Genomic DNA, 14,317 nt, shown 5'->3' with positions numbered 1-14,317 from the left:
CTATATATCTATGATCTATGATATAAAAACAGATGGCTGGAGAGATCTAGGAGCACAATCCTTTCAGACATGGAATAATACAGGAGATAAAAGTGCATTAAAAGTAGGGAGATAAAGAAAACTCAGTAAAAGATGCGAGCTATTGATCAGAATGAAAGTTGATTTATCTTTTATCCTTTAAACAGATCGATATACAGTTTATCATGACTGCCAAGCAGATGCCTTTATCCCAAGAGGCTTTAGCACAGTTCAATCGGGCTCTGTCTGGGCACGTATTGGGACTGCGTCCTCGTGCAAGCTCCATTTCTACTCGCAGAAGTTCCCAGTCCATAGACGCTCATGCCAGCAAACATCACCTACATCTGAAGAACATGGATGGAAGACCACATATCCCATCCAGAAAGAGTTCTATTTTAAGTAACGTCAATGTGCCTTTTTCTCGCAAAAGCTCTGTGATGCAAGGCAAAAGGCATTCCATGAGCTGGATGACCTCTGGTCAAATCAGTTTCTCTGGATTGCCTCTGTATCAACCTATCAGGGAAGTGAAGTGCGAAAATACTTACAAAGCCCAGCCAGATGAAGGCTGCAAGTTTGATCCCGACAAGGTCCAGAAGATCTTGGAGGGAACTCTTTCAAGCTATTTGGCTGACAATAAATATAACCCTGTAACATGTGTACAGCTAGTGCAGAGTTTGACAGATCATATCAGGCTGAAAGTGAAAGATATCATTGTCCCTAGATATAAGCTGGTCTGCAATGTGATACTGGGCCAGATGAATGATCAGGGAATACTGATTGTCAGCCGATGTCTGTGGGATACAATGACCGACAATTATGCAACAGCTACTTTCAAAAATTCTTCACTTTTTGCTGTTGCAACTGTGTATGGTGTATATTTTGAGTAACTTAACTAACTTAAACATAGCAGACTATTTGATTAGTGATCTATTTAGTTGCCTAAAACCTAACCTACATGTTCTATGATACTGATTAATGAGGCTACATTAAATTTTAAGATAATTATGTTGCAATTATTACAATGCTCAAGTGACCCGCAATATTGCATTATGATTGATGCTTTGTTATGTATGGGAGCGTAACAAACTGCTTCTTGAGGTTGGTAAATTCCTTATAAAATCATTGAAAGCAGAATTAGGCTATTGAGTTGGATGATCAGCCATGATCGTGATAAATGGCGGAGCAGGCTCAAAGGTCCCAAAGGCCTCCTCCTGCTCCTATCTGCTATGTTTCTATGTTATATCGCGGTTACAGATATGCACATATCTGAAGGAAAAGAAGGTGGGAAAGTTGGAGGAAAGGTTAATCTGGGATACTTTCGTAGCCTCCAAGCCCATGAGTGACAAGGAGAAAGGACCAAAAGCAAATGGCCTCTGTGCTTCTTTGGATAGAGTGGTGATTACACAATGCATGAATATTTGCACTTAATTTAAATTAGACATAACAACCTATCAAATACTCTAATCCTAGGAATCTATACCTGTAGATTAGTGCAAATCATCCTTACAAGCACCTACCCCCATGCCATATCCAGACTAAGGAAGCAAACATAAAACTAGGATTAGGAGGAGACCATTTATTTCCTTCAGCCTGCTCTGTCATTCAAAATGATTAAGTCTGATTTTCTACCTCAACTGTACCTTCCTACTGCCCATATCCTTTGATTCCCTGAGAGATCAAAAATCTATCAATTCCAGTCTTTAATATATTCAACGATGAAGCATTCACAATCCTCTGGAGTAGATGAATCCAATAATTCACAACCTACTGAGTGAAGGAATTTCTGTCATGTTCTAAATTCCCCAACCAAGGCAAAAACTCTTGCAGTGTCTATTCTGTCAAGCCACTTCAGAATTGTATGTTTCAATGAGATCACATCGCATTCTTCTAAACCCCAGAGAATATTGGTCGAATTTATTCATTCTCATAGAGGTTATAGAACCATAGAATTCCTACAGTGAAGAAGGAGGCCATTCAGCCCATCGAGTCTGCACTGACCCTCTGAAAAAGCACCCGATCCATGCCCACATCCCCTGCCACCGTGTCGCCCCAAAGTCATGGAGCTTTATATCTCAAAAATAGGCCCTTCAGCTCTTGGCCCAATCTCTCGTCATAGGACAACCCTCTCATCCAAGGAACCAATCTAGTCAACCTGTTCGTGTGGAGTTTGCACATTCTCCCCGTGTCTGCCTGTTTCATCCGGGTGCTCCGGTTTCCTCCCACAGATCAAAGATGTGCATGTTAGGTGGATTAGCCATGCTAAATTGCCCCTTAAGGTGGAGGCTGGGGATTGGGCCTAGGTAGGGTGGCCTTTCGAAGGGTTGGTCCAAACACGATGGGCCGAAAGGCCTCCTTCTGCACTGTAGCGATTCCATGATTCTATGAACCTTGGCTGTACTACCTCCAAGATAAGTAGATCCTTCCTTAGAAGGATAGAAGTGCACATAATTCTCCATCTGTGGTTCTGTAAACGCTTGACTATCCATATTTATGTAATTGATCAGTTAGTAACATCAAGCTCCTGGCTCCTAGCTTGGAGACATCAACCACAAGAGGCATAACCAAAAAGATGAAAAGCACACCACCACTTACCTCCTTCCTCCTGCCCTCTCATGCCCCCTGCAAATTAGCACTTGCACTAAATTCCTCATATTGGCATTCACTAATGAAGCACTCTGGGCTGGATTTTCCGATTTTGAGACTATGTCCGGAGCATGTGTCTTGTCTTACGACCAAAAAGTCAGTGCCACCCTCGCATCGATGCTCCGCTGTACAATATGGCACCGGCCTTGCACAGACCCAGCCTGCCAGATAGTCTCCCCCTGTAAACCCCTCGCCACCCCGGACCACCCTCCACCAGCCCCTACCGAAGCCCCACCGGCCAGCGGAATGGCTCCCCCCCCCTCCCCCCCCCCCCCAGTCTGCAGCCGCCACGCGAGGTCCCTTAAAGCTGTGATCATAAGTGACCGACGCCATCGGGAAGTCGGCCCATCGGGGGCGGAGCATTGGGGGAGGGCCTCAGGTGACACCCTGAGGCCGTCCCAAGGGCGTGCAGCGTACTCAGCGATTACGCCATTTTCGAGGGGCGGAGCATTCATAAAATGGCGGTGCTTCCGATTTTGGCGTAAAATCGGATTCTCCGGCCAATCGCCGAACGCGATTTTGATGTCGGCAATCGGAGAATCCCGCCCTCTATCTTTCAATCGCTCTGTGTTTCAGATTCTGTGCAGTAGCTAACACTCCCTACTTACAGAGAGAGCTAAAGACTCACATGCAAGTTACAATTACGAAAACATGTTCGTACACTGGTTCAGGTGATCATTTTCAGCAGATTGACAGTTAACTGCCACGGTCAGGATTTTCTTTTACTAGGCATCTTAACTAGCTTTCAGTTCCTTTTGCAGTTTTAGTGTTTCAAGTCAAATTTTAAATGTTAGCCTAAATTACAGCTTGGGAAATACATACCAGAGAGATCCCATTTGCACCAAATTCCTGGCAGTAGCATTCGGTTTACGAAGCACTTTGTTCCCCGATCACTGTGTTTCGCACTTTTTAACCAACTTCCAGTTTTGCCACTGGCATGCTCTAATCAATCAATTGCTTGGAACAAGAAACTGGCCGAAGGTAACCCAGTCTCCAATTTTCCATCCGCTGGAACAGATAACGTGTTTGTCCCACGCGGAGTCTTCTTTTGAAAGAGCAATTACAATTGGAAACAATGGAAACAATTTTCCCAGGTTTATCAAGTTTTCGTCAGACCGCTGTCAGCACAGTTATTTTTATGTGCAGAATAGCCTCAGAGCAACATTTTGCTTCAAACTGCTTGTGTAGTTTTGCTGAAGGAGATCAATAAGATACCCTTCTCAGCCAGCTACATGGGTGTCTTGTGTATCATGCTGATGTATTTTAATGTTTTGTTGTGTGCGTGATGACAAGTGAAACACCTGCAGGGGGTGGGTGCTGAAAGTATGCAAATCAACAAGCACCGGGGTTCACAGCTGTTCCTTGATTCAGATCCTCACTTGGCCATATAGATAATTTCCAGAGAACAAGGTGGACAATTTTTTTAAACGCCACCAATACATTAATGTCTACTTTACAGAAAGGAAATGTGTGTCAGCCAGACATAATGCCAACAGCTGGTAAAGTATTCTGAGGGAAGAGTGCACTGGTTGGGTTTAATTGCTATGGGGAGTAAATTATTCTGTATAATTAGACAGACTTTGCCTCTGTTACCGGCGAAATCTTTAACCTCAAAGCATTTGCACAAACACGTGTTATGGAAAATGTACAAAGAGTCTAGAAAGTTGAATGGTAACTTAAAAAACTTCATTTGCGGCATTGAGAAATATTGCATATCTAGCGACATTCAATCAAATAGCCTTGGAGACTGGTAGCTCTTCTGCTTTGGAAACCTTTCACATGTTCTCATGTTTGTATATCAAATGCATAGAGCAAAACTTTGATACTAGAATATAAACTTCACTAATAAGAGTGTAGATTTTGTCATGTCTTGAGTCTGGTGCATAAATTACACCTGTGCGTAAGTAATGTTTTACTGTTGGTATTTTATTAAAGATTTCCTACATATTTCCATCTATTGTGTATTTCTGAATTTTGTTGCCTCCAGGCCGGTACATGTGAACTGCAAGATGTTCACCTCATATAAAAAAGACTATTATTGTGCTTGTAAGCCATTGAAACAATCTATTTGGAAAGTGACTTAATTAGAGTTTCTGTCTGCCTTATATGTAAAACTCCTCTTTCCCGCACCGCCTCCCCAGGCCAAAATTCCCTTCACTATGTCTAGAATTGATAGGTGTGAGCTGCCTACAAGGGTGTTTACAGTATCCCCAATGTGTGTAGGGATGCTGCTTAACCTTAACTACCTAGAACAGTGATGGGCAACCTAGAGCCTGGGAGAAACATGCGGCCATTCTGACTTTACAGTGGTCAGATCCATCAGCAACACAGTGGAACCCATCACGACGGAACATTTGATGGCAAATCTGACAGAACAAAGGACAAAGAACAAAGAACAGTACAGCACAGGAACAGGCCCTTTGGCCCTCCAAGCCTGAGCCATGCTGCCCGTCGAAACTAAAATCTTCGACACTTCCGGAGTCCGCATCCCTCTATTCCCATCCTATTCATGTATTTGTCAAGATGCCCCTCAAATGTCACTATTGTCCCTGCTTCCACCACCTCCTCCGGCAGCGAGTTCCAGGCACCCACTACCCTCTGTGTAAAAAACCTGCCTCGTACATCGCCTCTAAACCTTGCCCCTCGCACCTTAAACCTATGCCCCCTAGTAATTGACCCCTCTACCCTGGAAAAGGTCTCTGACTATCCACTCTGTCTATGCCCCTCATAATTTGTAGACCTCTATCAGGTTGCCCCTCAACCTCCTTCGTTCCAGTGAGAACAAACCAAGTTTATTCAACCTCTCCTCATAGCTAATGCCCTCCATACCAGGCAACATCCTGGTAAATCTCCTCTGCACCCTCTCCAAAGCCTCCACATCCCTCTGGTAGTGTGGCGACCAGAATTCAACACTATACTCCAAGTGTGGCCTAACTAAGGTTCTATACAGCTGCAACACGACCTGCCAATTTTTATACTCAATGCCCCGGCCAATGAAGGCAAGCATGCCGTATGCCTTCTTGACTACCTTCTCCACCTGTGTTGCTCCTTTCAGTGACCTGTGGACCTGTACACCAAGATCTCTCTGACTACTCTTGAGGGTTCTACCATTCACTGTATATTCCCTACCTGTATTAGACCTTCCAAAATGCATTACCTCACATTTGTCCGGATTAAATTCCATCTGCCATCTCGCCGCCTAAGTCTCCAAATGATCTAAATCCTGTTGTATCACAGAGACATGATTGCAGGGGGTTCAGGACTGGCATTTAAACATCCAGGGATTCACAACCTATCGAAAAGACAGGGAGGTGGGCAGAGGGGGCGGGGTTGCCTTGTTAATTAGGAATGAAATTAAATCAATAGCACTAAATTACATGGGGTCAGATGATGTGGAGTCTGTGTGGGTAGAGTTGAGGAACCACAAAGGCAAAAAAACCATAATGGGAGTTATGCACAGGCCTCCTAACAGTGGTCAGGACCGGGGGCACAAAATGCACCACGAAATAGAAAGTGCATGTCAGAAAGGCAAGGTCACAGTGATCATGGGGGACTTCAATATGCAGGTGGACTGGGTAAATAATGCTGCCAGTGGACCCAAGGAAAAGGAATTCATTGAATGTTTACAGGAGGGCTTTTTGGAACAGCTTGTGATGGAGCCCACGAGGGAACAGGCCATTCTGGACTTAGTGTTATGTAATGAGCCAGACTTGATTAAAGATCTTAAAGTAAGGGAGCACTTAGGAGGCAGTGATCATAATATGGTAGAATTCAATCTCCAATTTGAAAGAAAGAAGGTAGAATCAGATGTAAAGGTGTTACAGTTAAATAAAGGTAACTACAGGGGCATGAGGGAGGAACTGACGAAAATCGACTGGGAGCAGAGCCTAGTGGGAAAGACAGTAGAACAGCAATGGCAGGGGTTTCTGGGAGTAATTGAGGACACAGTGCAGAGGTTCATCCCAAAGAAAAGAAAGGTTATCAGAGGGGGGATTACGCAGCCATGGCTGACAAAGGAAGTTAGGGAATGCATCAAAGCAAAAGAGAATGCCTATAATGTGGCAAAGAGTAGTGGGAAGTCAGAAGATTGGGAAGGCTACAAAAACAAACAAAGGATAACAAAGAGAGAAATAAGGAAAGAGAGGATCAAATGTGAAGGTAGGCTAGCCAGTAACATTAGGAATGATAGTAAAAGTTTCTTTAAATACATTAAAAACAAACGGGAGGCAAAAGTTGACATTGGGCCGCTCCAAAATGACGCTGGTAATTTTGTGATGGGAGACAAGGAAATAGCTGAGGAACTAAATAAGTACTTTGCGTTAGTCTTCACAGTAGAAGACATGAGTAATATCCCACCAATTCTGGAGAGTCAGGGGGCAGAGTTGAATATGGTAGCCATCACAAAGGAGAAAGTGCTAGAGAAACTAAGAGGTCTAAAAATTGATAAATCTCCGGGCCTAGATGGACTACATCCTAGAGTTCTAAAGGAGATAGCTGAAGAAATAGTGGAGGCGTTAGTTATGATCTTTCAAAAGTCACTGGAGTCCAGAAAAGTCCCAGAGGATTGGAAAATCGCTGTTGTAACCCCCCTGTTCAAGAAGGGAACAAGGAAAAAGATGGAAAATTATAGGCCAATTAGCCTAACCTCGGTTGTTGGCAAGATTCTAGAATCCATTGTTAAGGATGAGATTTCTAAATTCTTGGAAGTGCAGGGTCAGATTAGGACAAGTCAGCATGGATTTAGTAAGGAGAGGTCGTGCCTGACAAACCTGTTAGAGTTCTTTGAAGAGATAACAAATAGGTTAGACCAAGGAGAGCCAATGGATGTTATCTATCTTGACTTCCAAAAGGCCTTTGATAAGGTGCCTCACGGGAGACTGCTGAGTAAAATAAGGGCCCATGGTATTCGAGGCAAGGTACTAACATGGATTGATGATTGGCTGTCAGGCAGAAGGCAGAGAGTTGGGATAAAAGGTCTTTTTTCGGAATGGCAACCGGTGACGAGTGGTGTCCCGCAGGGTTCAGTGTTGGGGCCACAGCTGTTCTCTTTATTTATTAACGATCTAGATGACGGGACTGGGGGCATTCTGGCTAAGTTTGCCGATGATACAAAGATAGGTGGAGGGGCTGGTAGTATGGAGGAGGTGGGGAGGCTGCAGAAAGATTTAGACAGTTTAGGAGAGTGGTCCAAGAAATGGCTGATGAAATTCAACGTGGGCAAGTGCAAGGTCTTACACTTTGGAAAAAAGAATAGAGGCATGGACTATTTTCTAAACGGTGACAAAATTCATAATGCTGAAGTGCAAAGGGACTTGGGAGTCCTAGTCCAGGATTCTCTAAAGGTAAACTTGCAGGTTGAGTCCGTAATTAAGAAAGCAAATGCAATGTTGTCATTCATCTCAAGAGGCTTGGAATATAAAAGCAGGGATGTACTTCTGAAGCTTTATAAAGCATTAGTTAGGCCCCATTTAGAATACTGTGAGCAATTTTGGGCCCCACACCTCAGGAAGGACATACTGGCACTGGAGCGGGTCCAGCGGAGATTCACACGGATGATCCCAGGAATGGTAGGCCTAACATACGATGAACGTCTGAGGATCCTGGGATTATATTCATTGTAGTTTAGGAGGTTGAGGGGAGATCTAATAGAAACTTACAAGATAATGAATGGCTTAGATAGGGTGGATGTAGGGAAGTTGTTTCCATTAGCAGGGGAGACTAGGACCCGGGGGCACAGCCTTAGAATAAAAGGGAGTCACTTTAGAACAGAGATGAGGAGAAATTTCTTCAGCCAGAGAGTGGTGGGTCTGCGGAATTCATTGCCACAGAGGGCGGTGGAGGCCGGGACGTTGAGTGTCTTTAAGACAGAAGTTGATAAATTCTTGATTTCTCGAGGAATTAAGGGCTATGGAGAGAGAGCGGGTAAATGGAGTTGAAATCAGCCATGATTGAATGGCGGAGTGGACTCGATGGGCCGAATGGCCTTACTTCCACTCCTATGTCTTATGGTCTCCTCTGACAGTCCTCATCGCTATCCACAATTCCACCAACCTATGTGTCGACAGCTTCTATTGTAGTTTGCCTTATTGGACTGCCAGCTTGCTACAGCTCACATTGAGATGCTGCTCTCTACAGCTACAGCATATAGGCCCACAACTGCTCGAAGTCATCCTCCAAGCTCATCTGATGTGTTCTCAATGGAAACTCAGCAGTGCTCAACCAACAAGACTTGACATTGGGGATGTCTCTCATAAAAGCTCCAGTATAGGAAAATGAGCACTCAAGACAGGCTCTAAGGGCTTGTACAAGAAAGCTCAGTCTACGTATGTGAATGCTGACATGTGTTTGATAAATTTGTTTTATCAGAGTACCGAATTCATTTTTTCCAATTAAGAGACAATTTAGTGTGGTCAATCCACCTACCCTGCACATTTTTGGGTTGTGGGGTAGAAACCCACGCAGACACAGGGAGAATGTGCAAACTCCACATGGACAGCGACCCAGAGCCGGGATCGAACCTGGGCGCTTTGAGGCAGCAGGGCTAACCCACTGCGCCACCGTGCTGCCCCACGGGATATTTTGTTGAGCATTGCTCATGGGCCTGGTTGCCACATTCTGATTTCTATCCGTGTAGTTTTTAATCTTACTGGAATGACTGAAGTGATCTACACATAAAGCAAGGGCAAGTGAAGTGAGGTGCATGTGATTGCTCACAACATTGAGAGAGACTGTGAAATGGAAGTGGGCCTGTCGAAGTCAGGTGCTCGCCCTTCTTAAAGTTTAAGCCTAAGTGTTTTCTTCATACAGATTTCAGATTATTCCTCCAGTCACAAACACACCAAATTGAATGAGAGTTTCTATTTTGTGCATCAGATTTTGCAGTCGTTGTCCCATTTGTAAACTTTGTTTTGAAATAAGTGAACTGAGGAAGCAAACCAATAATAAGAAGATTGAAGAAAAGAATTCCAGAGTGGAGTGGAAGGAAATCCACTTATATTAATGAATGCAAAATGAGGAACGTTTTTAAAATTTATTACCTTTGTGAACTATTCTATTCCATCAATTTTCTGTTTAATTTGGTTAAAAGATCCATATCCCAGAAATGCTCAAAGGAAGTCGAAATAAGAGATCATTGTGACTTTCCATCGGGGTTTCTCAAGTAGGGTTCCCTGGCACCCAAGGGTTTCCCCAAGCACACCTAAAGGGTTCCGCACGACTTTGTCATTTGAAAATTGTACCAAATTTTTCAAGTTTAAGATATATTGTTCTTACATTTAATGAAATCTCATTATTTATTCAATCAGCAGTTTTACCTTATTTTCATTTTAGGTTTCATAATATATATGGTGGGAGGAGGAGGAAGGGGAGGGGGTTGAGGTTCCACAGAATTTCACTATGTTATAGGGTTACCTAACCCCAAAAAGGTTGAGGACAACTGCTTTGTACAAACCTATTCCTTTTCCACATGCATAAACTTACTTTGTCACTGTTTCTGCTCTAGTTAAGATTCAATATTTCTCTCTCTGAGAGGAGTCATTTTATATGATTTTCTTTCTAACAAAGCAATTTCCTGGGCAGCACATACTCGTGCACTCCTATCTGCTCTCTTTGCCAGAATGGTCATATTTAAACAGTCACTTTCCCTCCCGACTCCTGATTTTAGTCACAGTTCCTGCTTTTGGTTTAAAATCAATGGGAGGCCAGAACACAAAAGGAAAAGAAATTTAAAATCTTCTGCACGAGGTCAGATTAAAGCGAGGAAGGACATTTCTCACTTAAATCTTACAACAGTGGAGGAGTGGAGCACAGCATGGCAGGATTGCCAACAAGAGGAAAGGAACGGAAGATGCTAGAAAATCTGAAACAAAAGCAGAAGATAGTGACAACACCCAGCTATGTCTGCAGAGAGAACAGAATTCAAAAATCTCTGCACAGAGGCTGCCAGACCTGCTGAGTATTTCAAGCATCTTTTTTTCCCCCCCATATTAGAAAAGTTGACATTTCCGGCATAGCCACTTTGTCAAAGCTGGAAGATACTGGCTGTAGGTTTTCCGGATTGAATCTCTTTTTTTTTTTTTAAATTACGCAGTTACACCTGTTTGTCATCTTACCGATAGGTTTACACCATAATCTCCAGTGGAGTTAATTTACCTACACAAACAAAAAAAAAAGTAAAACATGCATTAATACAGTACCATTAATTTTTGCTATTGGTGGTGTGAATGCAAAACGAAAGTACATTTCTCAATCAGTTGCTATTAATCTTGTGCTCCAGATTTTGAACTTCAGCCTAAGCTCTCATTGTATTAATGGGTGCAGAGTCATAGGAATCATAAATTTAAATCCTGACAAATCTGAATGAGTGGGTAGGGTGAAATTCAATCTGATGAAGTTCCTAAACTAACAAAACGGAAAAGGGAAGGAAAGCATTTATTTTAGAAACTGTTCCTGAGTATTACATTTAATGTAACAATATTTAACTAGCAAATACCCCATTACAATTTGCACCTACATGCAACCTAATATATAATTTGTACAAATGTTTATGGAGTTCAGTTTCATTCATTTCAACTATACAGCAAAGATGTGCCTGGCACTCGCTGGTTTTACAACAATAAAGCAGTCCTTTACTTCAGCAGAGAGTGAGAGAGCGAGAGAGTTCCTTCTCCCTTCAAGGTCTAATCATTTCTGCCCGGTTCTCAGAAGCATCGCACAGGAACCAATCACTGACTGTTGTCAGCCAGAATACTGTCCTTGGCCAACTCACAGGTTGCCAGCCAACCAATCGAACCAACTTCATCCAAAGCCAGTTCTTAAAATTCCCTTGGCACCAACAAGTCTGTATTCTCAAACCCTGAAACACTGCCCTGACTAGCAGGCTCTGGATATTGACCTTTTTTTCCACTGGAAAGTTTCTCCTCATTCATATCAAAACTATTCAGACTTTGAACTTCTACTGCTTGAAGGAGAACAACCTCAACTCCTCCCGTTTCTTCACATATCCTTTATCCCTTTACCATTCCAGTAAATTTCTTTTTGCATTGGAGTCAAACAAGCTTGTTGAATAATCTTGATACCCTAGTCATTACCTGCTGATGATCTGCAACATTGACATGTGTTATCAAACTCATGGACCAAGCTACCCTGGTGTAGAAACATATCTATAGATAACAAATTAACTTTCTGACAGTAAATTCCAAATGAAACAGTTGGGTTCCAGTGTGCGAGTACAAAGCAACTGTTCATGTCCTTTATCATATTTTACATGTCACTTTATGAAAAGTGCTTTAAATTTTCTGTAATAAACAATACTCCAAACATTTGCCTAATTACAATGTTTGGAATATGACAATATTAAAAATCATGTTGTATTGCTTACAGCCGGTATTAAGGCGTACCATAAACTGTCCCATGAAGACAACACTCTCAAGTTAGTAACCTTCCCTAAATTATGTGGTAATTATGAAACACGTGGCAGTACAATCCTAAGGAAAGAAATACATATTCCACTACTGGCAAATGTCAGTTGTGTAAAGCATTTGCAACAAGCTATTGCACCATGGAGTACTTGATGGGGAGCCAAGAGCAAATACAAACATACGAGTTGAACATTATGTAGTGGTTAGTTATTGCATCAGACACAAACCAGGGCTCTAATCAATGACTTGTGTCAAATAACCTATCTACCAGGATGTTTTTTGTTTTTAAAAATTTTTCTTTTATTCATTTGGAGTACGCAATTATTCCCCCCCCCAAAAGTAAGGGACAATTTAGCATGGCCAATGCACCCACCCTGCACATCTTTGGGGTGTGGGGGTGAAACCCACGCAAACACGGGGAGAATGTACAGACTCCACACGGAGAGTGACCCAGGGCTCGAATCGAACGAGGATCCTCGGCACCATGAGGTAGCCGAGATAACCACTGCGCCGCCCCAGGATATGCAGAAGCTACCAACTAATCAGAACATCTATGACAGCAATCCCCTACCTATATATATTTTTGAATTTAGAGTATTCAAATTTTTTTTGATTAAGGGCCCATTTAGTGTGGCCAATCCACCTACCCTGCACATCTTTGGGTTGTGGGGGTGAGACCCACGCAGACACAGGGAGAATGTGCAAACTCCACACGGACAGTGACCCTGGGCCAGGGCCGAACCAGTTATTCGGCACCATGAAGAAAGAAAATATCATTTCTGAAGATACAACAGGCAGGCACACACGGCTTTTGGGAAAAGATGATCAGTTCTAATCAATCCTCAAGATGGTAGGCAAAATGTTGAGCCCTGGTGGATTCCATCTTCACTCACTGAAGAGAAAAGGGTCAGGTATTTCAGGCAATTAATTCAATCCAATTACACCCAAACAACTTGACTTTTCAGTCAAAGTTGGCCAAGTCCCTGTAATAAAGAATTATACTCTGGCAGGTAAAATTAACAAGTCCCAATTACCTACCCAAGATAAATTTTGAGGCAGGCCCCTTCCAATGATAGCTCCCCAGACTGACTTTCTGGGCTGTCCTAGTGGACCAATAAGGTACATCCAGATCAGATGCCAGTTTCTAGCATATATAGAAACCAATGGCTCCTTTTGTCTAGGCAATAGATGGATAGATGTAATTAACACAAGTGGAACATTCCAATCAAGCTACCAAATGTCATTTGTAATTCCATTTTCATGGGGCTAACCAGTCTAGTAGCCAGTCATTTTAAAACCTCAATCAGTTTTTTTTTTTGGGGGGGGGGGGGGGGGGGGGGGGAAGGGGGGGGCAGGGGTTTAGTCAATCAGCACTTGGGAAGGTAAGTTATGTTCAGCCATGTCCATCGCAAGTCTCAAGCCTGTACAAAAATCACCTGACACTGTTTGGTGAAGGCAGTGCCCATATTCCATGCTGCTTTTGTAAGTGCCCATCTCCCAGTAAGCTTTACAGGCATCAACTAACTGGAAAGTTCACTTCTACCACCATCCCGCTTTTTAAAAATAAAAACTGAAATTTAGTATGAAGTCACTGCCAAAGTGATCAGTTGGCTGGTTTGTACCTAGACTACTCAAAACATTACCGAGCTGTAGGACACAAATCTTCCAAGCGTAGTCCATTTACAGCAGATGATTGTTCAATTGTCAACCACTGTTTTAAGACCTTAGAAAGGGTGAAGGATTTACTGGAACAGTGACTTGGGTGCACTTGAGAACAGGCAGGGGTGGGTACTGAGTGAGAACAGGCAGGGGTGGGTACTGAGTAAGCCAAGGATCTCTTCCTAGAGGCTACAAATTTAAAAGGTGGACACAAAAAAAAAAAAAAGAGACAGTAGCTAAAAAGGGCAAGAGGAAAAGTGCTGCAGTGTTACAGGAGTGGGATTAATTGGAAGCTTTTGTACTGAAGGAACAAAATGCCCTGTGCTGTATCCATCTAGGATAGTCTACCAATGAATCAAACGGGGAATAATGCACAAAAACCTGCATGGACCAGATGTCAAAATGGTTTTTAGAGCATTGGTGTTTGCTCATGGGAGGTGAACAAAGGTGTACTCTGGATTTTGAAATTTTAGACTGCACTTCTCACTCCACAGAAGTACTGAATAAATTCTGGCCTTCATCGCATCTTTTTTTTTTTTTTTTAATTAAAAAACCATCCCAAGTTGGGTGCAGTGCAC

The 14,317-nt window shown here is 42.9% G+C and overlaps 1 protein-coding gene across 1 annotated transcript in view; it reads left to right on the top strand.

Annotated features, from left to right (window-relative positions):
- The window catches only part of LOC140426226 (dynein light chain Tctex-type 5-B), a 46,924-nt gene extending 44,040 nt beyond the window's left edge, over positions 1–2,884 (top strand). Inside the window, exon 2 of the mRNA XM_072510723.1 lies at positions 186–2,884. Within this exon, the coding sequence (XP_072366824.1) occupies positions 204–905 (702 nt within the window). The 5' untranslated portion in view covers positions 186–203 and the 3' untranslated portion in view covers positions 906–2,884. The remainder of the gene's footprint in view (positions 1–185) is intronic.
- The last annotated feature ends 11,433 nt before the right edge of the window (positions 2,885–14,317 follow it).

The sequence above is a fragment of the Scyliorhinus torazame genome, chromosome 7 (genome assembly GCF_047496885.1).
Source record: "Scyliorhinus torazame isolate Kashiwa2021f chromosome 7, sScyTor2.1, whole genome shotgun sequence".
Classification (NCBI taxonomy): Eukaryota; Metazoa; Chordata; class Chondrichthyes; order Carcharhiniformes; family Scyliorhinidae; genus Scyliorhinus; species Scyliorhinus torazame.
The sequence above is the reverse complement of the archived record's forward strand: the minus strand, read 5'-3'. Positions and strand labels throughout refer to the sequence as shown.